The sequence below is a fragment of the Beta vulgaris genome, chromosome 5 (genome assembly GCF_026745355.1).
Source record: "Beta vulgaris subsp. vulgaris cultivar EL10 chromosome 5, EL10.2, whole genome shotgun sequence".
Taxonomy (NCBI): Eukaryota; Viridiplantae; Streptophyta; class Magnoliopsida; order Caryophyllales; family Amaranthaceae; genus Beta; species Beta vulgaris.
This window is the reverse complement of record NC_079206.1, coordinates 55,967,248-55,991,468: the sequence shown is the minus strand read 5'-3', so window position 1 is coordinate 55,991,468 and position 24,221 is coordinate 55,967,248. Positions and strand designations below refer to the sequence as shown.

Genomic DNA, 24,221 nt, shown 5'->3' with positions numbered 1-24,221 from the left:
GCCATCTCTAGAAGGAAGTATGAGTGTATTACTAATTACAAACAAAGTTAATGATTAAGACTTAAGAGGCTAGAGCACACCAGTAACATCATTTTGACAGCTGAATAGCAATTAGAAGTTTACAAGGAAGCATCACAATTCACAATAGGTACCTAACCAAAACTCTCTGCTTTTGAAACATTGACTGGATGACCGAAGCCGCAGATTTGTTGCATCATCCACTTGCTAGTTGCTATCTCTAAATTCTAATCAATTGGTAGTAGCCAACTTTCTTGCATAAATCATAAATCCCCCTCCAAAAAAGGACAAAATATTACAATTTACAAGTATAAAAACAAACAATGAAACAAAACTAAACACCCACTACGCGTCAAAGCCAGCCATGAAACATTCCTCTGAAACCAGATGATCCTCTGACAGCTGAAAAGATTAATATACTAAAACTAAAATCAATGAATCTTCCTTATAATTGGAGTATTTCATTATATATAGTAAGTGGTTTGCATATAACCCCGCATATTCTTCTACCATATTGTTCTTAAATCTTAAGTAGTGTCCATATTTAACAAACTTTTAAAAGTTCAGAACTACACACACATCTCCATTGCACCATTTATGCCTTCATTTATTCATTGATTCATTGATTCATTCCTTCATTTGTTAAATGGGTCATGTAAACACTGCTAACGGGAAACCAACGAGCTCACGTATCCTACGAGAGCGACCAACACAGAAAACACTCACCAACATAAAGATCACCATCTTATGTGGTATCATAACCATCCTTGTGCTAAGGGGAACTATAGGAATCGAAAATCTCACCGGCTCTTCGTATGAAGCCGAGAACAAAGCCCTCGTTGAGGAGACTAATAGGCTCCTTGCTGAAATCCGTTCAGACATAGATCAGTCTGAACCTGATGTTCAGAATGAGCCACCCTTCGACCCCAACGTAACATACACGTTGGGGCCGAAGATTGACTACTGGGATACCCAGCGTCAGATGTGGCTCCAGCAAAACCCGGACTTTCCTAGTACAATACATGGGAAAGGCCGGGTCTTGCTTGTGACGGGTTCACCTCCTAACCCTTGTGATAACCCAATTGGGGATCACTATTTGTTGAAGGGGGTGAAGAATAAGATTGATTATTGTAGGTTACATGGGATTGAGATTATGTATAACATGGCTCATTTAGACAAGGAAATGTCTGGTTATTGGTCAAAGTTACCATTGATTAGGAAATTAATGCTTTCTCACCCTGAAGTTGAGTGGATTTGGTGGTTAGATAGTGATGCACTTTTTACAGATATGGTGTTTGAGATTCCTTTACAGAAGTATCAAGATCATAACCTTGTAATCCATGGATACCCTGATTTGTTATATGAGCAGAAATCATGGATTGCACTCAATACAGGAAGTTTTCTACTTAGAAATTGTCAATGGTCATTGGACTTGCTTGACATTTGGGCACCTATGGGTCCAAAGGGGCAGGTGAGGGATGAAGCTGGGAAGCTCCTAACCGCGAATTTGAAAGGAAGGCCAGCATTCGAGGCAGATGATCAATCCGCATTGATATATCTGTTGATTTCCCAAAAGGAGAAGTGGATGAATAAGGTTTATGTTGAAAACTCTTATTACTTGCATGGATTTTGGTTGGGTTTAGTGGACAAGTATGAAGAAATGGCTGAAAAGTATCATCCTGGATTAGGGGATGAAAGGTGGCCTTTTGTGACTCATTTTGTGGGGTGTAAACCTTGTGGTAGTTATGGTGATTACCCAGTTGAGAAGTGCTTGAAGAGTATGGAAAGGGCGTTTAATTTCGCCGATAATCAAGTTCTTAAGCTCTATGGCTTTAGGCATAGAGGCTTATTGAGTCCTAACATCAAGAGATTAAGAAATGAAACTGACAAACCTCTTAAATTTGTGGATGAGTTTGATATCCGAAGGCATATAGTCGTCGGTCCATCAAAACACTAGTAAATCCAAGTTTTGCTTAATAGTTTTGCTGTATATTTCATGTTATGATAGATATATACAATATATATATATCTCTTGTGTAGTTGTGTCTGTAACTTATACTACTTCATAGAAATTTTACACCCACCTCTAAGAGGTGAATAGCAGTTTAAACATCGAGAAATTTTCTGTGTATATCATACAAATTATATGCCATTGGAGATTTCTAATATCAAACTGTGGAATCAGTTAACTTGTCTCAATATTCATATTTTTTTTTGTGTATTGGAGTTTACTGTCTCAATTGATTCATTTGTACTATGGAGATTGTGCAATCTAAGTCAAATTTATGCAAATATCATTTTAGTGAATGAGAAAATCACATGTAACACAAGAAAAATAAATATGTATGTCATTATAACCTATAAAATCAGGAAAACTAGTTTTCCAAAAATGTTGATTTTCGAAGCTAATTAGATTTAGAGGATCGCAAAAGGGTAAACAAAGAAAAATCATAATTGCATAGACGTGAATCTTAGTTGTACTTGAAGAATGTGAAAGAGAATAATCAACTTTATTTTTGATTAGTCATGATTCATGAAGGCAGCAATCATGTAAGTAGGGTGGGTGCGCCTTCGACTCATGTGGTCATCCACAAACACACCATCTTTCTCCTATTAATTCTACATAGTGTTAGAGATTCGCACAACGAATCCGTTACACATGTCTTATTTGGAGAAAGCATTGTCTACCCAATGAGTAATCTATCGACTAGAGATAAACATTAATAAATTAGTGGAGTGCAACTCAGCAAAGTTAATTATTTTTTAATTATCTATTCTAGTGGGCAATCTATCCAACGGATCAATGTATCAATATCTTTTTATCCCCTCCATCTATAATCTTCATCGACTCCTTGTTATAAGTCTCTATAATAAAAACCGAAATAATCTAGGGGGATTGCCGGATTGGTAACTCATAAAATGTAATATTGCCATGTCAATAAAAAGTTGTCAAATAATTCTAAGATTGATATTTCTACTATCTATTCCGAGACTCTACTGCGTGCAATGGCTCAAGCATGTAATATTTCCAGCTCAAACATGACTGCATTCAACGTAAATAACTAAAATGTTGAGTAATAAACAAAAGAACGTGTATGGATAGTGACTTTCTATTGTTTTTTTCTTTTCTTCGTCTTTTTAATTGGCAACGTGAGCAACCTTTCTATAATAACAACACAAATACACAATTGCCAGCTTCAACTTCCCTGCAAATTGCATCATTTTACCCATTACTATTCCATTATTTAGCTGAAATGTCAACTTCAGCAAAGAAATATGTAGGTTGGATTCTTGAATCCGTAGGAGAAACCTTCAAAAAAAAACTTATAATAGATCTCAGATGCATTGCAGTTGAAATCAAATGCAAAACTAGATATGTTAAATTTGAAAATAGGGTTAAACTGGGTAGAAGTCAAATGAGATTTCATTCCAAAATCAATCGGCAACTGATTAACTACGGTTATGGAAACAGCCCCCCTCTCGGATGTCGGACAGCTAAAGCATGGTCGGATAAAGGATCTCAAAGCAAAACTGCCAAACATCTAGCCAAAGTAACAACTCCATTCGAACTATTATAAGAAGCCTCTGGCTCCCAAACTTACTTGATCAGCGTAAGATTAAGCTCAATATAATGATAAAAAAGATTACATCCAACAAACTACAATATTGGTTATCAATAACACTGGTATTACAAGCACAGGGACATTAAAGAATTACATTACTACACTATGAATCAAATTTTATATACACATGAAGGCTTATGTGTACTGTGGCCAGTTTGTAGTTCATGCATAAGATACATAATGAATGAGAATATATATAACAAATTTGCGCACATGAGATTGGTGCATCTAAAGACACAGCCACATACCTAAACTCAGCTAATGGTATTTTCAGAATAATCAGCTAGCCCTCAAAACTGGAATTCTGTATCGTGCTAGCAATGCCTTATTCATTACAGCAATCTGCTCCAAGAGCTGAATAATCTTCTGCATATGAAACGCATCACACTTTTAGTGCATTTGAAAATTAACAAACCAAAAAACATATAATAGATGTAGCGAAGTGAGATCCATTCCACAAAAACATATGGCAATAAATCCATTGCCAAGACAAATTATTACAAGTAGGCTGTAGGCACTAGGCACTAGGCCTGATAGCCCAAAAGGTAAATCATGGAAAGCAAAAGAATCAGCAATATAAGAAGAAACAATGGTGTCCTATATAAATATCTCATTCTCTTGATTAGTTTGGTTGGGGAAGTGGAGAAAATATACATCTTATGTCCACAGCATATCAGCATACCACCATGCATGGAGGATAAAGTTCACCAGTTTCACAGTTGACACCTAGATATTTCCAAGACTCCACACTCCCAAAAGCAATTTTAACACACCAACAAAGCTTCAATTACCATTAGGGGGAAGATTTGCATATATCAAGAGACAAAAGCATCCAAAACAAGGGTATGGCTCATAAATTTTTACTTTCAAGGTATAACCTGTTTCATCTATGAGATTCAATATGAACACTTTCAGATAAGTATGGTACCAAATCACAAAATAGCAAAGACTTAATTGTATGTCAGTGACAACATCAACTTTGGGCTCTGTTTTACTTCTTCATCTTAAACCTTATGTTGAGAAAAATAGTTCTCATAAGTTTCAATAAGTTCAAATAAATTCAGATAAGTTCCAATAAAATAAATTCACAGCTGAGTAGATCCATAATCAAAAAAGTGTTTTGTGATTGTTCCAGAAGAAAAGAAACAAAAGATAGGGTAGAGCTAGGAAAGTTATTATATGAGGTCTACCCAATGCTAGATGGAGAGGCCTCGATAAGTTCTAAATTCAAATAAGTTTCCATGACTTCCAACGAGTTCACATAAGATCTAAAAAGTAATTTAACTGAGAAAAAAAAACAGTTTCAGATAAATCATTCTTAAGCATGAGGACATGCTTTATCTAACAGTTTACTGTGACAATTTGAGCTTGCCTTTAAATTAATACTTTTTCTTTACCTGAACGTTTTTAGATATATACTTCATTTCTTTTAGTTCTACCATTTGCTCTTTGCAACGCACAACTTTGAACAATTACATCATCAATTAAGTATCAGTATACATTATATATAGTAGATATTCTGAAAATATATATCGAGACAAACCCAACATGATCCCACATAACTATGTTTTTCCTTATGTATAAATAATGCAAGATAATCAAAGCAGAATTTGTGAATAGTGTCAAAAGTCAAAATGGTATAACTATAAAGACACAGTATTTCCCTTCCTCCCCTGTACCCCACCACGCTTGCCTTACGTAGGTAAGGCATTGCTAAGTAATGGATCTTATTAATTCCATTCCTAGCTTAGCCTAGACTCTAGAGTGTTGCAAAGGAGAGGGACATAGAAACCACACCCCCCCCCCCCACACACACACACACAAAATCTCAGTGTTGGAGACATCATTGCTAATTAGGTATGGACTATGGAGTATATCACTCTAGCTGTCTCTTCATTTATGATATCTAATGATCAGAGCATAAAATGAGCGAACATTAAAGCTTAAGCCCATCATAACCTTCATGAGTAAACTTAGGTATGACCACCAGTTTGCTAAAAGAGCCAAAGACAAACTAGTTTTGTGTGTGAGAGAAAAACTGTGTGTATGCATTCATGATCGAATATTTTCTCTTATTTACTTTATGATTTGAATAGTGTATTAAAAATAAGGCCAACACAATCAAAGAAGAACTCAGCCAGTTTCACATTTAACATCTTCCGATTCTAAACCTCTCAATCCTTAATGAAGCTTCTACAACTACCCTTAAGAGGGTAAAATCTCATATACCTAGAAGGTGATTAGGATATCATTTACATATATGGCTGAAGCCTCCATAACAAGAATCACCATATGAACTATGAAGGGAGAGGATACTATTTACATAGAAGAACAAGCAAGCTGGTATGATAAAATTTACTTTCAAGTTGAAGTTATAGGTCCGTCAACAGTTTTCAACCAAATGGTGAACAAAAGTCTTTATTACCAATGATAATCACATCAAAGATCTCAAAAAGACATCATATGAAAAGTAATCATAGGATAATCTCTTTGAATAATCCTAATCATCTTTAAGTCCTACATTATACAACGATGAGATCAAGTGTCACCAACACTCCAGACTTCTTATGAATAATAATGAGTAGTCCAAGGCTGATGAGCTGATCTATATGAGCAAAGATTTAACCCTAGTCCCCTGATGTCTCACAATCCAAACGAAGGAGGATGTATGTGCTCAGTTTTTTATGGACCAAGACTGACCTTGAGAGTTGAAAGTAACTGCACTGGAGAATTCATGCATTCAAGCATGATACAAACAGCCTATTCAAAAGATTTAAATTTTATGTAATGAGCTACATTCTCGGTGCGCACAACCCAAACCACTTCACTTTACTAAAGATCATATTCTAAGATAATGCCTAACCAGCAATTCATATGGGCATATATAAAAATAAGAAAGAAAGTAATTGGAAGAAACATTTCATAACATGAAAGAAGAGTTACAGAATCTGTTTCAGCCCTTTTCAGGAGCGGGACAATTTCATGGCTATCTCAAGCATCAAAGCCAAAAAAGAAAACTACAGTCAAAATTCTGGTTCTTCAAAGCAAACTTCGTCTACTGAATATTAGATAATTGGGATTTGTTAAAAAGCTAATTTTGAAGCTAACTTTGTTTTACACAGATGATCTGTGTAAACCCCTTGTTCCTCCTGTAGTTCAATTGTCAATACTAAACAATATTCTAATAGGTCGATGACATGCCTATTGTATCCTTTCAGTTTGCTATCTAGCAATAACATAATGCAAACAGTCAACATACCCTGATCAAGTACTTGGCCAGCAGCCACTAATTACAAATCATGCCAGTATAACTACGTCAACTAGAAGCGGCTTATTGTTGCAATCCTGCAAAAAGGCTAGCTTCTTCATGTACGACAAAAAGCGATGGTATCCAAAGTAAATGAAGCACACTCAAACATCATTCTATCTTCTCACCTCTTTATTCTTAATACATACACTTGCATAATCGAATTGCACAATTTCCCCCTTTCATCATAACATCAAATTTACCTAAGTCAATTTATCTAATACAACACCAAAATGCAGGAACAGGCATAACTTATCAAACTAATCATCGTACGCTGATATGTACTGCACCCCAGAAATCTGGCACAACAGAAAATCCTAGAGTAGGAATTAGTACATAGTAGGAAGCTCAATCATGACCTCAAAAAGAGACCATGACACATCCTACCACTAAGTCTTTGTTCATTTTGCGCTGAACTGAAACTGTGAGAGAAAACTAGCTGAGCTGAGTTAAACTGAAACTATGTCCAAAAGAACATAACCTTAATGGCACTTCAAATTAGCACAACCATTACTCCATAATAGTAGAAAAATACAACCAAATCAAGTGATTATCAAAATTCAAAAGCACTACAGTATCATAATAACACGGCATAATAATTCCACCCTTCAACAAAAACCAGCAAAAAAAGGATAATAACAATTATAAAACATAATTAAGATAGAAAACCAAAAAACAAACCTCGTCTTTTTCCTTAATTAAAACCTTCAAACGCTCAACACTCTCCTTGCCATCATTACTGCGTAACCTACGCCTACGACGAACCCAAATCCAGAAAAGACCGAAAAACGACGCCGTACTCGCCAGAGGAAGAATAAAGGAGAAAATCCGACGAGAACGGAGGAGAGTAATAAAAGAAAGGAGCTTAGAATTATAAAGACGAATTGCAAAATGAAACCAATTAATGAAATGGTTGTAAACGCGGCGTTTTGGTGGAGAAGGAGAGAGAGAATCAGAGTCGGAATTGGAGAAAGAGAGTGGCGCGTGCGGTGGAGGTAGCAGCGGCAGTGATGGTGGTGGTGGTGGTGGTGGGAGGCCTTCGTGGTTGATGGGCGGGAAGATGGAAAGGTGGTGGTCGTGGTTGTGGGAAGTAGTAATTGAGGGAGGAGAGAGATTGTGAGAAGAGTAGTAGTGGTGGTTGTTGGAATGGGTGGAGGGGAGAGATTCCCAATCGTTTAATCCATTTGTTGCTTCGTCTTCTAGATCCTCCATGCTCTTCTGGAGTTGTAGTGTTTCTCCCCCACCCCCTGCCAAATGGAAGTGTTTCTCCCTACTCTATTCTCATGCTTGTGGTCAATGCTTGCCTAATCGCAATTAGCATTACTCTATATTGCCATTTGTCTTTAATTTTTATATATCGGCTATGTTTGGCATTACTAGATGAAAATAAATTGAAGGGTCGTTTGGTTGTCATGAGGGTAAGGGAATGGAATCAAAAAAGAGATATAGGAAAAAAAGGAAAGCAAAACCCTTAGATTAAAAATGTTGTTCGGTGTTGAATTTTTTTATTTCTCTTTCTTCCTCTTTTTACATCCTTCCACCACCATCCTCCTTCTCATGTTTGTTGTGCCCCACCGGAACTCCACACTTGGTACCCTGGTGAGTTGTCGAGCTTGCGTCCTCCCTTCCCACCGCGATATCGTCCCCCCCTCCCACCGTGATGTTGTCCCTCCCCTCCTCGCAGCATTGCGCCAATGCGATCTCCCTCTCCCCTTTCGCTGCACCGTCAATCCTCCACCCCCACTTCTCTATGCCGTTGTGTCATCAGCCACCCCTTCCAAATTTGTGTCCTCTTCCCCCTTCCCTTTCCGCCGCTGTCGTTCTCTTCCCTTCCCCTTCCAGATCTGCCATTTTTCTCTTTGTTCTTCTTCTTTTCTAGGGCTTGTGGGTGGTTTAGATGGTGGATGGTGGATGGTGGTGGCAATTTCTCGGTGATTGGGTCACTTAGGTGGCAAGTTTTGGTAATTGGGTGGGCGATTCTCGGTGGTTAGTGGCATGGTTGGGGAGTTGGGGGTGGAGGACTCACATGGTGGAATTGGTGGTTGGTAGTCGGTTCAAGTCCCGTAGTTGGGTGGGGCAGGTGGTGCCGGTTGGGTGGTCAAGTGATGGTTGAGTGGCGGTGCTAATGGTTGGGTGGTTTGGTCAAGTGGTGGTTGGGTGGTCAAGGTCCTAAATGATTAGTCAAATAAAGGGAATGTGAAACCTTGAGGGTGAGGGGAATGAGAGTAGAGGACTTTGGGGGGTAAGGAGAAGGTAAAGGAAATCATTAAAGTGAGCAAACAAACAACAAGTAAGGGAATCAAGTTACTTGATTCCCTTACCCTTTCCAAAAGACCCCCAACCAAACGCCCCGAAACTGACAAGATAAAGTTGAAACTGATATGGTGCTAGAACTGATAAGGTAATTGATTAGTTTAACTGTTTGGCAAAATTAATTGATTAAGTTAATAAATTATTTTAGCAAAATTAGTTGTTGTCAAAATGTTGGAAATATTTTCCAATATTTCAGTCACCTAATTTTATTTTAGGTACTTCCCAAACACTACTAATCATTTTAGCACCTAAAATATGTTAGCACCTTATCATTTAAGATAGCTAAAATGCTTCCCCAAACAGAGCCACCGTTATTTTTTATGGCTCAATGTGCAGCATTTTGATGTAGAGGTGATTTAATAACGGGATGGGACAGGCAAGATTTCTCTTTAAAATGCCCATTTGCTAGGCCTTGCTAAAATTTAGGTAATTTAATGTGTTTAGGGCTTGTTTTTTCATGCTAAAAGCAACGGGTTTTTGGCCAAATTTTGAACTAAAAAGTAATTTTCCAGTCGTCCAAACTCAAACCTGAAAAATGGCTCAAGCTCCTTTTTCAGGCCAGGCCGAGTTCACTTTGATCAACTCTAATTTGATGTTAGATACTCTCTTCGATCTTTTAAAATCTTCTTTATTTGGAATATTTTTTGGAGACTTAAAGAGCAAATACAAGAAAAAAGAAAGAGGTACAAAGGGAGGATACAATTATCAGTAGAAATAAATAAAAAGCGTTGTAGAAAGTTATGGATTATTTCGAATTCTTGTCGTGTTAATCTTCCAAATTAAAATCAGTTTTACATTTAAATGACTTTAGGTGATCAAATGACGTTTAACATTTTACCACATGTAGGGTAACTTGTAACTATGTATGTTGGTTTAGGTAAATTTTTAGTGTGTTTAGTAACATTTTATGTAAATTAAGTTAATCTATGTCATTTTATAACACTTTAGAATTTGTAAAACCATTTAAAATCATTCAAGAATAACAATTGAGATCCATATAGGTATTTTACTTGATCTTAGTTGTTTATAGGTTTGTAAATGACATTATACTCGTATATAAGTTAAAGGTGATTTTTTTTTCTGGAAAGAGGAGGGGTTAAACAACATATTCTAGTTCATTTTAGAATGTTTTAGTCCAAATTGTATGAATTAACAACACTACATATCTCTGTTAAAAAACAAATGACATGCCAAGTAAATTCCTACTGGTATTTGATCAGATGACTTCAAGGTTACGAGATCAAAACTTTACTATGAGATATTTGAGAGTGAGGTTGTCCTTCCCATTCACTTTCTTACATTGCAAAACTAGTTGGATGTACATGGTAAAAATTTCATTTTAATAGGTCCTTAATCTTACTTGCTTAAAAAATAAGGTTCTTTGTTGATAATTTGGTAATTTTAGGCCATTTAGAGTCTTTAAAGGACACATAAGATCAATTTAATTGATATTAGATAACTTGAAGTGAGTAAAAAAAATATTTTGAACTAATTCATGACAATCAAGATAAACCTATTTGGTTGTTTAATCTATGCAATGTGGTCTATAAGTTAGTTTATAATGTTTTGGTTAAATGGCTTAAATAGTTTCTCGACAAAATTAACATCTATGAATCAAATACCTTTACTCCACGCATGCTAGTTATATATGACTTCTTAGTAACCATTAAGATGCTTCATCACATGAAATATTCAAAGGCCTTTGTTGGTATATACAATTATGATGTATAAGTATACACCCTTGGAATTTGATATAGTCAAGACCTATGATCGGATGAAGTGACATATTCGCAAAGCCATCCTAGTGCAGATGCTTATATGCAACAATTGGATTCATCGTGTTATGGATTGTAGTTGAACATTGATTGGGTTTAGCTTCGATTAATTCAAATCTACTTAACTTGAACTATGCCCAAAATTTGAATGAGTCAAATACGAATTATTTGATAGTAGAAACACTCGGGTTAACTATTTCCATTGAAGTTATCATGAAGAGAAAGAAAGCAAATAGGGCAAAGGAAATAACAAAATATTAAACAAATTTATGGTTGTGTTCCTTCTAGTTGTATTCTTCCAAAAGCTACTGTCGTTGTTTCATTAAATAGTTTTTTTTTGTGTGGAAGTGCTCTAACCCTCTAAGTTACCTACGTACTAACCTAATCTTTCTTAAAAATAATTAGTCTTACAATAGTAAATGAATAAAAAAAGCAAAAGAAGTTATCAACTTGCTCACGCGCTTATCAAGCATGGACAAAGCTTGCTCAACTCGAGTTGTTAGAGTCTTGAGATTAGTTTAATTCGAAATCGAGCCAACATAAGTCAAAATTTAAATCAAGTATAGAATCGAGCCAATCCAAATTAATTTTAATCGAATTAAGTTGAAATTACTTGAAAATAGCGCTCAATCCACATCCTTACACAGCTTGCCATCGTCTATCGGGCTATGAATTTATTGTCCATGACTTCCCCCATAGGGTTGAGTGGTTGACCCATATCTTTCAATTTCGGATAATCGAGACTTTAGAAGCCGGTAAAATGGCCAACTTGGCGAATTCCCTCACACTCGAATCAACCCAACAACACAAGAAAATCAAAGCGAAAGACTCGGAGGAGGCAGTAAACCACGTAAGCGAATTTAGTCCGTGCGTGCAACGTAAGACTCCAATTAGAACACGAAGCTCTCTTTTTTTCCCTTCTTCTTTCTCTGCTCTCTCTCTTAGAGAAACACTGATATAATGCAGCAGAGAAAAATACTTAGGAGAGAGAAAGCGCGAGTGAATGAAGAGACTGAAGAGAGAGAATAATTTCGAAGCGATGTCGAACAATCAAAACTCATCGGCGATTGTGAACTTCTCCGACGGCATTGACGATGTTGAAGATTTCGTCTGTGTTAGTTTTCAATTGATGACAATACTTCTTTTAATTTCTTCAATTTCGACTGTTTTTTGCTCTTTTGTTGCAGTACTTTGAAGTGATTTTGGTTTGGATTTGTAGGCGAATGAGGGAGAATCGTCGATTTCGTACGAGAGATTTCAGCAGGTTTTCGAGTTTGTGCAGAGCGGAAATCAAGCCTTTCGCCGAGGAAGATTTGAGGAGGTGATATGAATTGTTTTATTTATCAAATTCATAGTTTTTTTTTTAACGATTTTCGAATTCTTATCAAAATTCTCGTTTTCTATTTGACTGTATGATCAAATGAGTTTGAAGATCAGGCTTTAGCTGTTTATATGATATGATTGAAGAAATTTTCAATATAAACAAGGTTTGTCTGGAATTAGAGAAGATTATAATGAAATTGGACTTGCATGTTTGAAGTTTAGCATCCTGAAGTCATAATATGCATACTCTCTCCATCTGGAAATAATAAGCACATGTATACTATTTCTTTTTGCATGTTGAAATAAGTTGTTTCATTTTCTAAGATAGAAATAGCTGTAATTGGTGTAACTCGTACTCGCTCCTAAATGGAGTGCTAAAGAGAGGATTGCAACCACTAACTGTTGCAAAGTTTATCTTATTGAATATTTGATTATGAAGGGTTAATACAGTTTTATATTATTTCCAAACAGAGGGAGTATCCTGTATATGTTGAGTTAACTCAATGTTGAATTTGTTTAGAAGTCTTACTTGCTGCTAATATATTACAGGGTCTGTTGTGTCAACTTATCTTTTAAACTTATTTTCGGAGTTGTTGACAGAAATTAAGAGAAGTTCAGTAAATTTAAGATAAGTTCGGAAAAATAAGTTGAATAGAATAGACCCTTAGAAACTATTAGGCAAACAACAATAATCTGTGACACTTAATTTTCCTCCTTCCCGTTTACATGTCAACATTAACAGTGAGATGTAGCCTCAATTTCACTGGCACTTGTGTATATAATGGTTACCCATTTGTGTAAGCTCCTAGTCATGAACTCAGAAGGATTAGACGATACCTAGTTTATTTTTCTCAGCAGTAAGCTTTGTGCTCCTGAACAATAAGCTCCTTGCCATTTTGATTTCAATTTTCTTCAGGGGTAGTCATTATTATACTCTTAACTAGGCTAATAGTATTCTAACATCTTCACTACTAAATACATCAAGTCATCAAGCTGGGTGCTGAACGTGTCTGCAAAGAAATCGCTGTCTATCTTGCATTCATAAATGTATAAGATAACTGGCGCCTCTGATCAAGTAACTGACAACAGTCTTTAGAAATCTGACTATGATTCTCTTACGCACCCTTGTTGTTAAATCATGCTTTCTGAAATTGAATTTTGTAGAAGTGACATATATCAGTTGAGATATTGCAAATTTAGCATTTGGCTAAATTTGGAAGCTTGCTGTCCGTACTTCATAAAATCATAGTCTCTATTTGAAGTGTCAACGTTCTTATCAATTTAAATCTTATCTTGAAATGTGAGAGCTTATAAATACAGTTGGACCAAAGTGACATGGCCTTTTAATTTTTATTTTGGAAGTCGTTTGGAGGGACTACTTTTTACTGGTCTGCGGCTGATTAATGTTTTGTTGTTCAGGCGATTAATTGTTATTCCAAAGCCACTCTTGTCAAACCGGGTGATCCTATTATCCTGAGTAATAGATGTGCTGCTTATTTAAGGTAAATTGCTTGGAAGCTGGCATCTGCTCCAGTTACTTTTCTTTTTCTTTCTACTTGAGGATTCTATGGTTTATGAATTACCAATTTTGTCTTCCCTATGGCAACAGGTTAAGCCAATTTTTGAAAAGTCGGGCGCCTTCTGCTTCTGAATATAGTCCGTTGTATGGAATGGATCCTACAACACATGCTGAGGTATGCTTCATTGATTTTTCTTTCTGTATATGAATCTATATGCTGCCGAGTGGTGAATTACTTGAACTCATTTCATCATTTTTTATACGGGTTTATTGCCGAGTTCTTGATCAAAACCTTTTTGTTCTCGTTTACGATATTTATGTGGATGAAAAAGGTATTGAAAGATGTGAAAGGGTTGGAGGGGGAAAGAGATATGGGGACAGAGGAATCTCTCCACATGGTAGGCTTACTTATTTGGCTATTTGATAGCATGGTTGGAACTGGAACTTGTAAATAGTAGTTTTTTCACATATAGAACACTTCATAGGCAGTAGAGGTGACCAAGTCTAGCATGGCGTAAAAACCCGCGTTTGGGCCTTCTTCCGGCCTAATGTTTGTGTTAGGCCTTGTCAGGCCCGTTTTATGTCCAAAGAAATTGGGCTTTGAGCATGATTCATGGGCCCAAAAATGTACTCTTTTGATCTAAAACATGCTTAGCCCCGAAAAAGCCTGGACTTGATCCAGGTCCAGGGCTCCGGGCACAAATGTTTGGCCCAACACGACAAAACTCGGCCCAGCTCTTAATCACCTATAAGGCTATAAGGCAGCGGTAGCACAGTATAAGAACTCATTTCTTATCAAATGTCAGCACAAGTACAGAAGGTGTTTGAAAGTATATTGCCATGCTTAATTTAGAATTTTTTTTTATAGTTTTGACAAATGGTCAAGCTTAATGACATCATTTTCCCTAGTTGCTGATTTATGCCACGATAGGTGTTGTGGAATCTCAGGATGTTAAAATGCTCTTCGTGGCCATCAAAACACGAATTGACAAATTGAGGAAGACTAATTAAATATTGTAATTCAAGAGCTTTGGAAATAGTCATTTATATACTTTTTTTAAATCCTTTTTTGTTCTTTTGTGTATGAGTCAGTTTCTAACAATTTTCAGTGACTAAAATATGAGTAAAATATTTTATCTTCCATGTGAGTTTAATTGTACCTATATGCATAATGGTTGTAGAAATGGGTTATAATAGAATGTGGTAAAATTACAGTCTGATTTTGTGGAGTTATTTTATTCACACGTTATGGGGCAGTGTTTAAAATCTATTAGAGAATGGCTTAGACATAGCAGAATGATCTTCTTTTTTATCATGTTGTGGATACTTCTTGCAATGACATGCTAAGAGCAATAGAAAGATTTGTTGGGGAGGGGGGTTGTAAAATTAGGACAACTTTGTCATTTTGGCTAAAAACACCAATGTATGAGAGTGGTGGAACCTCTTATGGGTGAAAGTATATTCTAGTAACAATTTATGGCTTGAGCTAGTTCTAAATGTGCCCTAAAGTCCTGGCCCTAATTTAGAGGATAAGGATAGGTCTAAGGTATATCGACAACAAAACACAAACTTATATAAGATGTTTGATTTAATATGATTGCAGCTTGCCTTGAAGGATGCTGAAAAGGTCATGAGCTGCAGAAACAAATCTGTCAAGTCATACATTTTGCAAGCTGATGCTCTTTTCTTGGTAAGGCTTAGAGGTATATTATCACCTATATACATGGATCCCGTTCACTTTTTTTTGTATCCTGCACATGATACTCATTAGAAGCATATACGTTATAGCTGTGAGATGCATCTATTTTCTTACTGTATTAGTTTATTTTCTTTAAATTTGGCTCTTCTTACTAGCTTATAGGCATATTTCCAAGTTTGTAGAAGTAAAAGTTGCTTATATTGCGACATCACATGTTTAGCTTGGTTATGAGTGAAGAATTTTTTTGAAAGAACATCCTTTATGTGTCTGATCCTGATTCCTCATAATGGGCAGTTAGAAAGATATGAGCCGGCACGTGATGCTGTTATTGCAGGCCTGCAGCTGGATCCACTCAGGTAAGAAATACTTTACTCTGTATTGCTGTGGAACTGCTTATGCATTACATTCCCTGTCTTGTACTTGCTAGAGGAATTTTTTTATTTACAATATTTTCCTATTTGTGTTTGATAGCACCCATCTACAGGCTCTTCTTTCAATATTGGAGAGAACACTTACCGGTTTAGTTCGTGGAAGAAGCCGTGGCAAACCAGAACGTAGTGATGAGTTTGATTGTACCCTTTGCCTGAAGTTACTATATGAGCCAGTTACAACTCCATGTGGTCATTCCTTTTGTCGTTCATGTCTATTTCAGTCAATGGACCGGAGTGAGTCTTCTTCCTTGCAATGGCTTCTTCCACTTTTGGACCTACATATATATGATGCCCTCTGATCTTCTCTGTATGATTTTGCAGGTAATAAGTGTCCCCTTTGTCGAACTGTGCTATTTATCACTCCAAGGGCGTCCGCAATAAGGTCTTTTTTTCTTTTTTGGATCTACTCTATTATTTCGGCAGCCATGTTATGTTTTCCTTGCTAAGCGAAGAAACGAATTTGGATTTAACTTGTTTTGGGATATTTATATTATTGTCTACGTCTTCTGTGAAAAATTATATCGATCACAAAATGTGAATATCAAGAATTTGTGTTTGCATAATTTGAAAGATGGAGAAGGTGAACATCAATATGAAGTGCCTGATAAATCACGGAGATAAGGGCCATTTAGGAGAAATAATAGACCATTTTGATATTTTACCCGTACCCAGAAACTTTTTAGCTATAATATTTGGTAATTTATTTGTTTTTGTTCTTTTTTTCCAGTGTAACTTTGAACAACATTATACAGAAAAATTTTCCGGAGGAATATGCTGAGAGGAAATCAGAGAATGACAATTTGGTAAAGCTTGGTGTTGATTTGGTGCCACTTTTTGTGATGGATGCTGTGCTCCCTTGTGAGAAATTGCCACTCAATATATTTGAACCTCGCTACAGGCTTATGGTGAGTGTTGTGTGACTAAATTAGTATACTTTCTGTGAGATTGGAGTCATTGTATGATCTCCTTTTCAGTTTATCTATGTAACTCATATGCTGAAAATTTCTAGATATTTTTTGATGCCACATACTTGTTTCTTTATGTCTTGCTGTGTTCGACGACCTTGCTCTACTTTCTACTTCTGTTTAGTGTATCATATGGTAAAGAGAAAGGCCCAATAAAATAGGATCCAGGATAGTCCATTTGTTTCCCCTATATGGCTAACTAGTATATTTACTGAGCTATCAGGACAATCATATATCTAAGATTTCAAGGGTAAGGACTGCAAAGAAGTGTTTATATATACAAATGTTGTGTGACTAAATTAGTATACTTTCTGTGAGATTGGAGTCATTGTATGATCTCCTTTTCAGTTTATCTATGTAACTCATATGCTGAAAATTTCTAGATATTTTTTGATGCCACATACTTGTTTCTTTATGTCTTGCTGTGTTCGACGACCTTGCTCTACTTTCTACTTCTGTTTAGTGTATCATATGGTAAAGAGAAAGGCCCAATAAAATAGGATCCAAGATAGTCCATTTGTTTCCCCTATATGGCTAACTAGTATATTTACTGAGCTATCAGGACAATCATATATCTAAGATTTCAAGGGTAAGGACTGCAAAGAAGTGTTTATATATACAAATGGGTTTGTTAACTTTTTCTCTACAAAGTAATAAAAATTTGTAAAAGGGAGGATATGATCACAACATAGTGGACCCAATCACATAGGAGAGAGAACCTCACTTTCCTAGATGGCATTAGGAAAGAAATACATATCAGCTTCTTGGGAGGTTGCTTTTGCACCTCATCAGGTTTCCTTCTTGGTTCCTTGTTTGGATTGTGGTTGCGTTGTGAGTGTGATCTTTTAACTCAGTGGCTATTATTCTGAACACTCCATTTTCTGTTTGTTCCAAATTAGTTTGTAACACTTTCAATTTTGGCGTAGTCCCACTATTATCATATTAGTTTCTAACACCCCTTTGGCCCACACTTTATCTCCATCAATAAATAAACCCATCTCTCTCTCATTTAATGAAAAGTCTCTAAAAATTTGTATCTTGTCCCTTTGATTTGGAACTGGACTAGATGCAGTTTGAAGTTTATTGGTAGTCCTAGAATCCTAGTTTGTTCTGTTTTGGGAACTTGTGAACGATGATCAATTTATTTTATTGTTATGAAGTAGAAGATGACATCTCATCTGATATACTTCTTAGTTGTGATTGCAGATCTTATAAGTGAATTTTAGTTACTGACATCAGTTACTTTAGTCTTACAGATTATGGTGGTTTTATTCTCTTATTGCTTGAACAACAGGTTAGGAGGATAATGGAAGGAAATCATCGGATGGGAATGGTACAATCCTGTGACCTGTCGCTTGCGTTTACGTCCCTTAGTCAGGATTCTCATATTCTCCAGGCTTATTCTTTCTATGAATGATGTAGGTAACAATCGATTCTACAACAGGTCATATAGCTGACTTTGCTTGTGAGGTGGAGCTAACCGAGTATGTGTCCGCCTTAAGCCTAGCTGTCTGCTTCTTTTGTGTTTTTGCTTGGTATACTTGTTTAAATTGTATTTATTTATATCTACATGTGTACATGCAGATGTGAGCCACTTCCTGACGGGCGCTTCTATATAGAGGTAAGAAGAATGAATCAAATCTTGAATCTGTTGCTTGGCCATCATGTTAATGCTGCTATTTAAATTTTGCATTTTCCATAGTGTTTCCTGTGGCTTCAGGGCCTTCAGCCTATGTTGCATGGAAATGCACTAAAGCCCTCATTTTTCCGTTGCCGAAATGTTTTGGAAACTGAATTTCTTCTAGATGCAAGTCAAAACTCCATTAAATGTGTCAGGTAAATTAAGAAACGAGTTGGAAAGATATGCAACTGCGAAAATGGGTTTGAAACAAGAACATTTATTGTCATTCACGTGTCCAAGTTTGAAATTAGTTAAAGAATGTTTTAGAAATTAATGAAATTACTAGTTTCCTGATCTAGGGTTTATTCAAAACCTAGATCTACAAATTGGCACATAAACCAAGAGCTGAGAAGAATGAATATTTGGGTATTTACCAGTGAAGAGTGACAAATCCAATGGTAGCACTTTCGTTGTCGATTAGATTGTTGGTGAATAGGTTTACAAGAAAAGGCAGGGACCAGTCAAATTTGAGTTATTCTTTTTCTAGTATTACTTGCTATCTGTTATTGAAGGCATAAGACTTTAGGTACTCAATGTGCACACCCTTTAATTAAAACTTTTAAACATTTTATCTTTCTTTTTGTTGATGAAAATATTGATGGTTTGAGTTTGAGAAAAAGACAGTCCCTTTTTGGATTTGTACTTTTTTTAAATCGATGCCACAAAGATATATTTTCTTTTTTCTTTTTGATAAAATTTTGGAAAAGGTTTTAATTAAAGTTTCCCTGTTTCCTTTATTTTGATGATGGGAGTTACTGATTAAATGTTTCATCTATATGGTTAAGAGAAAAGATGGAAGGGACACTGAACGAAAATCAGAATTGTAATGAGTAGTGACCATATTCCTTCTCTTTTTAAGATGAAGGGGGGTTAACTGTAGTGACGCCTATTGAATGAGGGGGAGAGCTCTACGAGGCAGATAAACTCACTTTGACAACGCCTTCTATGAATAAGTCCATGGGTGTAGGAGAACATATGGAAATTCACCACCTTTTTCCAGTGAAGCATTAGCTTTATAAGGGTAATAATACATTTGGTAGCCTGTGGTTTGATGTAATTTTACAAAGCTACTAGGAGATATCTTGATTTTTATCATGTAAATGTTTCCATAGAATATCTTTAAGCTTGCTCTTCCATCCCCCCCTCCCTGTGGTTTGATTTTTGTCATGCATTGACCACCTCTTTCTCTTGGTCCTTCTCTGAGTTCTGTTCCATGTCCAGTCCCTCGTCCAAAATTTTCTTCCCTTTATTCCTTATTTCCTTTTCTACTGGAATCCACGACTATTATTCAGCAGATAGTGTATTATATGTAAGCTTCATGATTTACAGGTTGAAGGACGTCGAAGATTTCGCATCCTCCGATCCTGGGATCAAGATGGGTTAGTTGTCTCTTTCTTTGCTACTGCTAACTATTGGTTTTTTAAATACTAAGTATTTAAGTTTTAGTCCTTTTCCTTCTACAGGTACCGCGTTGCAGAAGTAGAATGGATACTGGATACTAATCCACCTCAAGGAACCAAAGAAAGGACAGATGTAAGTAACTTTCATGGTAATGTTAAGCACTAAAGGCAGCTGATATATGTTGTTGGATCAGAGCTGAATGCTCCTGTTGTGTGACTCAAATTTAACAATTTCAGTATTTTCTTTGTATTTGGTTAGGCTGAGCTTTGAACTTCCTTATAAGTGTTTGTCCTAGTTGAGTAATTTGAGGAAATATAGATGTACTTGAATTCCAAATTTGAAGCCAGAGTTGAAGCTCATCTCATTATAGTTTGAGCATCCAATTTAGAGCTTCATCTTACTTCAGTAGGTTGGGTCTAGGCATTATGTGGTACTTGTGAACAGTCAAGTTGGTTTGTTTTCCATTTGCAAGGTGTGGCCGTGTGGGTCTCGATTGATTTGACTTGTTGGTATTAACAGCTGCAGGAACTGTCAAGTAATGCTGCAGAGTATGCTCAAACGTGGATGATGAGGGCAAAAGAAGCAGCAAGACAAGGTATTTGATGGGCAATATGAGCTTTCCCTCTCCGTATTAGTCTATGTGCACTTAATTCAGTAGCTTTCTTTTTTTCTTTTTTTTAAGATTTCCCTTTCCTGGGTAACCCTGTAAGCTGTAATGTACCATATCTCTCAAAATAACCATCAGTGTTTCTACTTAATCAGATTGACCTTGATATGGCTATAATGGTTTCAAAATGGTCCTCGCTGTAGCTAACATTAGATTTTCTAATTTGTGATGACACATGCTATACTAGAGGTGATCATGGGCCGAGCCAAATTTTTGTGCCCAAAGCCCGCTATTTCGGGCCAAAAAATAGACTAAAAAGTCATTTTTGCCTTGCCCAAAGCAAATAATTGGGCCGGGCCGGACCCGATCGCGGGCCAAAATATTCTGCCCAAACCCGCCCAAAAACGGGCCGGGCTGGAGTTGATCAGCTCTATGCTATACTGAAAGACTGAAATGCCCTATTTAACCACAGGATTTTGCCTTGTTTCCGTACTATTCCTTCTTTTCCACCCATATTCTTATGTAAGATAACAGAGCTTTTCCTTTTCGTGTGCAGAACACTCTTGAACAATATTGAGAAATCTAAATTTTCAACCTTTTCTTAGTTAAACTTACATGAAAGGTTTAGAGGAATGGGACTATTGTCTAGAATATTACTTCTCCAAACACAAAATCTAATGGTTTTCACCCCACTTTTCTTGGAGAATTAAATTAATGATGTGATTTTGGGAAATATTGAGATTGGAATTCAGCGACAGAAGTACTGGTCTATTGTTTCATCTTCTTCAGGAAGAAATTGATAGAGGATCATGGACTTCTCTTTTCAATTCACAAATGGTGCATAGTAGGACGACGGTGAAAGAGAATTTGACAGAGTGAATTAGAAGGCGATAGATGGAGTACAATGATTTAGGGCTAGAACGTTTGAGAATTTGATTTAAGCGTAGAGAATTGAGTGAGAAAAGTAGGAGAAGAAAAAATGATGAGACTTTTCTAATAGAGTTGAGAGGACACATATACTCCCTCCGTCCCAAAATATTGTTCCTGGTTTTAGTTTTTCACGGGAATTAAGGTAAGTAGAATCTGAAAGGGATAGTAAATATTTCTTGTTTATCTAAATAAATGTTGTATGGGTAAAGATGATTATAAGAGAGAAAATGAAGAATAATTGGTGAAAGAGCATTAATTGTAAGACTTGGGTTGAATAAAGAAAGCAAAAAACTAATTTCAAGACGCAAATAAATGATAGGGACACGGTTTTTTTAGGCAAATTATGGAAAAATGTGGAACTAATTTTTGAAACAAGGACTATATTTTGGGACACCCAAAATGAAAATAGGAACTATATTTTGGGACGGAGGGAGTATTGTTGTTGAGGGAAGGAGATGAGAAGGACTTGGGTGAGCCAAATGGGAATGTGGTTATTGCATTGGTAACATACAAGGGTGGATCGGACAAATGGTAATTGCTTCAGATTACTGTCTCTAAAAAAATGAATTGTTTAACTTCAAAAAAATCGGGTTATTTGATGAAAATTATATTATTGGGCTACCTTGGGAAATTTCCATAGTTGTTCAATTTGTAGTTCTTTGATAGATAAATTCAATTTCTGGAATATTGTGATGGACTATTTCCTTATTTTATCTTTCTTATTGCATTCCAACTAATCCTCAAGTTGAGGTCCTGCATAATTATGGCCCAAAGATGTTAATTCATCATTTGTTTGTTTATATTTTTTCATATGTTTATTTCATTTTTCTTTTTGTTTATATGAATTTCAAATTCGTCTTCAGGCGTTTATATTCCTTGTTTCTTGTTAAGTTTTGTACAAGAGTAGGAAAGTTTAGGCTTTCCCTCCTACATCAAAGGGAGAATAATAGCAAGGAAATGGAATGAAAGTGTACCTTGGACTCTGCATTTATTTGTCTTGGATTTTGTTTTTCTCGTGTATTCTTTTAGAATTTACTTAGAGACATCGAGCTCTTAACCCCTTTCTTGGTCTTATTTTGTAATTGTTACTATGGTTTAACGTACAAAATATACGTTTGGTGTATGGATTTTACGCTGGCTGAAAAGTTGGCTAAATCTTGAGATGAAGAAGCTAATTGGAGCAGCTGCCTTTTTCTTTAGCTGTGGGTTTTCCTCAAGCTAAAGGATATTTTGCCCAAAAGCTTGCCTTTTATACCAAATTCATTCATCACCTAGTCTGTGACTAGCGTAAACCACATTTTCGAACCATATATACCCAACTGATTCTGCTAACAGGCACGAAGAAGAGCTTATGTTGCCAGTTGGTTAAACAAGCCAAGTGAACCTAGCAAATGGGGAAAATGACTAACAGCTAATTGCCAAGTAACGCCATTATCTTTTATATTTGTGTGTTCGTGTCTTCTAGTAGCTCTGACATGGTATTTTTTGTTCTTCCAAGATGTGGGATGTAAAACATTGGTTTTCTTCTTCATAAGTGCCTTCTCTTTTATGGTTTTTTAGATCGAAGACGACTTGCAGAACTCCTTAATGTGGAAGCAATGAAGCCCTCACATGAAGATCCTGAGCGCTTCAGCTTTTGGGTATGCCAATCTTTTCTTTCCTCCTACCTTATCGACTATCTCCACTCATCTCAAATATAGTAATTTTGTTTTGGTGATTGTGATTGTAGTTAACCACATTAACGAAGAGAAGGCCATCAGAGAGATTAGAACTTCTGCGGCTGAAAGACACAAAGGAGGTATCGATACACTTTAACTACTTGTTACTTTTAGCCGAGATTTTAGGGCTTTCTTACTTCCTAAAATTTGACTGAACCCTAAACTTCTAGCTGTGGCGTCTTTTGAGTGCAGAGGATACAGCGTGGATTAATTTATCTAAGACAAGAAGAGCAAGGTTGTCGACTGCAATAGCAATAATGGTTGTAATTGAATACTGTAATTTTATGAAAGAAAATTATCTTTCTTCTACAGGTTGCCCATACGTTTCCGATTGATTTTTGATCCAAATGATTGTATTGGATCCTCAAGCAAAACAGTAAACATGTTGTAATATATGGAGTACACCAAAAACGTTTGATGAAGGGCATACTATTTAGATACCTTTCTCGTACTCGAGTTTTCTTTCTATAAATTATTGTCATCGAACGTTGGAACTAATTCATTGTATCATTGTATGCATGTCTATTTATTTTCGGGCTTTGTGATTGTTTGAAGTGCCTTTAGTGCAGGCCTGCCTTACCAAATTTTGTGGGACATGCAACCATTATGATGGTGGAAAAGCCGCACCAACTGTGATGGGTATGTTTCTATTAAAAGCTTTTATACTGTCGACTATAAATAATGTTGTTTTGCCATATGCCGCCCCAGGGAGGAAACCCAAGGATCAGGAGTTTTTTTTTTTTATAAAAAAAACAAATAAGCAAGGGGTTGGAGCCTTGGAGGGGAGAGTCAGCTTTAAAAAAAAAAAAAAAAGAAAAATTGATATCAACAACTATAATTTTATTTTATTTTCTATGAACAATTTAAATGATTTTGGAAAGACATTTTTAAAGTTAAGACTTTGTAGTTAG

At 36.2% G+C, this 24,221-nt stretch overlaps 3 protein-coding genes across 5 annotated transcripts; 2 read left to right on the top strand and 1 right to left on the bottom strand.

Annotated features, from left to right (window-relative positions):
• Window positions 1-406: 406 nt before the first annotated feature.
• On the top strand, window positions 407-2,217 carry LOC104894005 (probable xyloglucan 6-xylosyltransferase 5). The gene has a single exon (XM_010680157.4). The coding sequence runs from the start codon at window positions 665-667 to the stop codon at window positions 1,973-1,975; it is 1,311 nt and encodes a 436-aa protein (XP_010678459.2). The 5' UTR covers window positions 407-664; the 3' UTR covers window positions 1,976-2,217.
• Window positions 2,218-3,624: 1,407 nt separating this feature from the next.
• On the bottom strand, window positions 3,625-8,255 carry LOC104894004 (formin-like protein 2). 2 transcript variants are annotated; one of them, XM_010680155.4, is made up of 2 exons: window positions 7,630-8,255; window positions 3,625-4,007 (listed from the first exon to the last, which is right to left on the bottom strand). In XM_010680155.4, exons 1-2 carry the CDS (start codon window positions 8,158-8,160, stop codon window positions 3,921-3,923), a joined length of 618 nt encoding a protein of 205 aa, XP_010678457.2. In that variant the 5' UTR covers window positions 8,161-8,255; the 3' UTR covers window positions 3,625-3,920. The 2 variants fall into 2 exon arrangements, with proteins under 2 accessions (XP_010678457.2, XP_010678458.2); XM_010680156.4 differs by having other exon boundaries at window positions 3,625-4,004.
• Window positions 8,256-11,867: 3,612 nt separating this feature from the next.
• On the top strand, window positions 11,868-23,848 carry LOC104894003 (uncharacterized). Of its 2 annotated transcripts, none has more exons than XM_019249661.3 (18): window positions 11,868-12,144; window positions 12,256-12,357; window positions 13,779-13,861; window positions 13,969-14,053; window positions 15,482-15,568; window positions 15,872-15,933; window positions 16,049-16,242; window positions 16,330-16,390; window positions 16,736-16,913; window positions 18,268-18,306; window positions 18,396-18,457; window positions 18,558-18,594; window positions 19,984-20,033; window positions 20,118-20,187; window positions 20,575-20,650; window positions 23,153-23,232; window positions 23,322-23,390; window positions 23,503-23,848. In XM_019249661.3, the coding sequence occupies exons 1-18, from the start codon at window positions 12,040-12,042 to the stop codon at window positions 23,560-23,562; spliced, it is 1,500 nt and encodes a 499-aa protein (XP_019105206.2). In that variant the 5' UTR covers window positions 11,868-12,039; the 3' UTR covers window positions 23,563-23,848. The 2 variants fall into 2 exon arrangements, with proteins under 2 accessions (XP_019105206.2, XP_010678456.2); XM_010680154.4 differs by having other exon boundaries at window positions 11,875-12,150.
• The last annotated feature ends 373 nt before the right edge of the window (window positions 23,849-24,221 follow it).

Bases quoted from the DNA above. Each gene is read 5' to 3' on its own strand.
- LOC104894004 (XM_010680155.4), bottom strand. From the start codon at position 8,160: ATGGAGGATCTAGAAGACGAAGCAACAAATGGATTAAACGATTGGGAA. The intron at 4,008-7,629 runs GTTTGTTTTTTG...TTTCATATGCAG, and splicing joins TAATTAAGGAAAAAGACGAG to AAGATTATTCAGCTCTTGGA.
- LOC104894003 (XM_010680154.4), top strand. From the start codon at position 12,040: ATGAAGAGACTGAAGAGAGAGAATAATTTCGAAGCGATGTCGAACAAT. The intron at 12,151-12,255 runs GTTAGTTTTCAA...TTGGATTTGTAG, and splicing joins ATGTTGAAGATTTCGTCTGT to GCGAATGAGGGAGAATCGTC. The intron at 20,651-23,152 runs GTATTTGATGGG...ATGGTTTTTTAG, and splicing joins AAAAGAAGCAGCAAGACAAG to ATCGAAGACGACTTGCAGAA.
- LOC104894005 (XM_010680157.4), top strand. From the start codon at position 665: ATGGGTCATGTAAACACTGCTAACGGGAAACCAACGAGCTCACGTATC.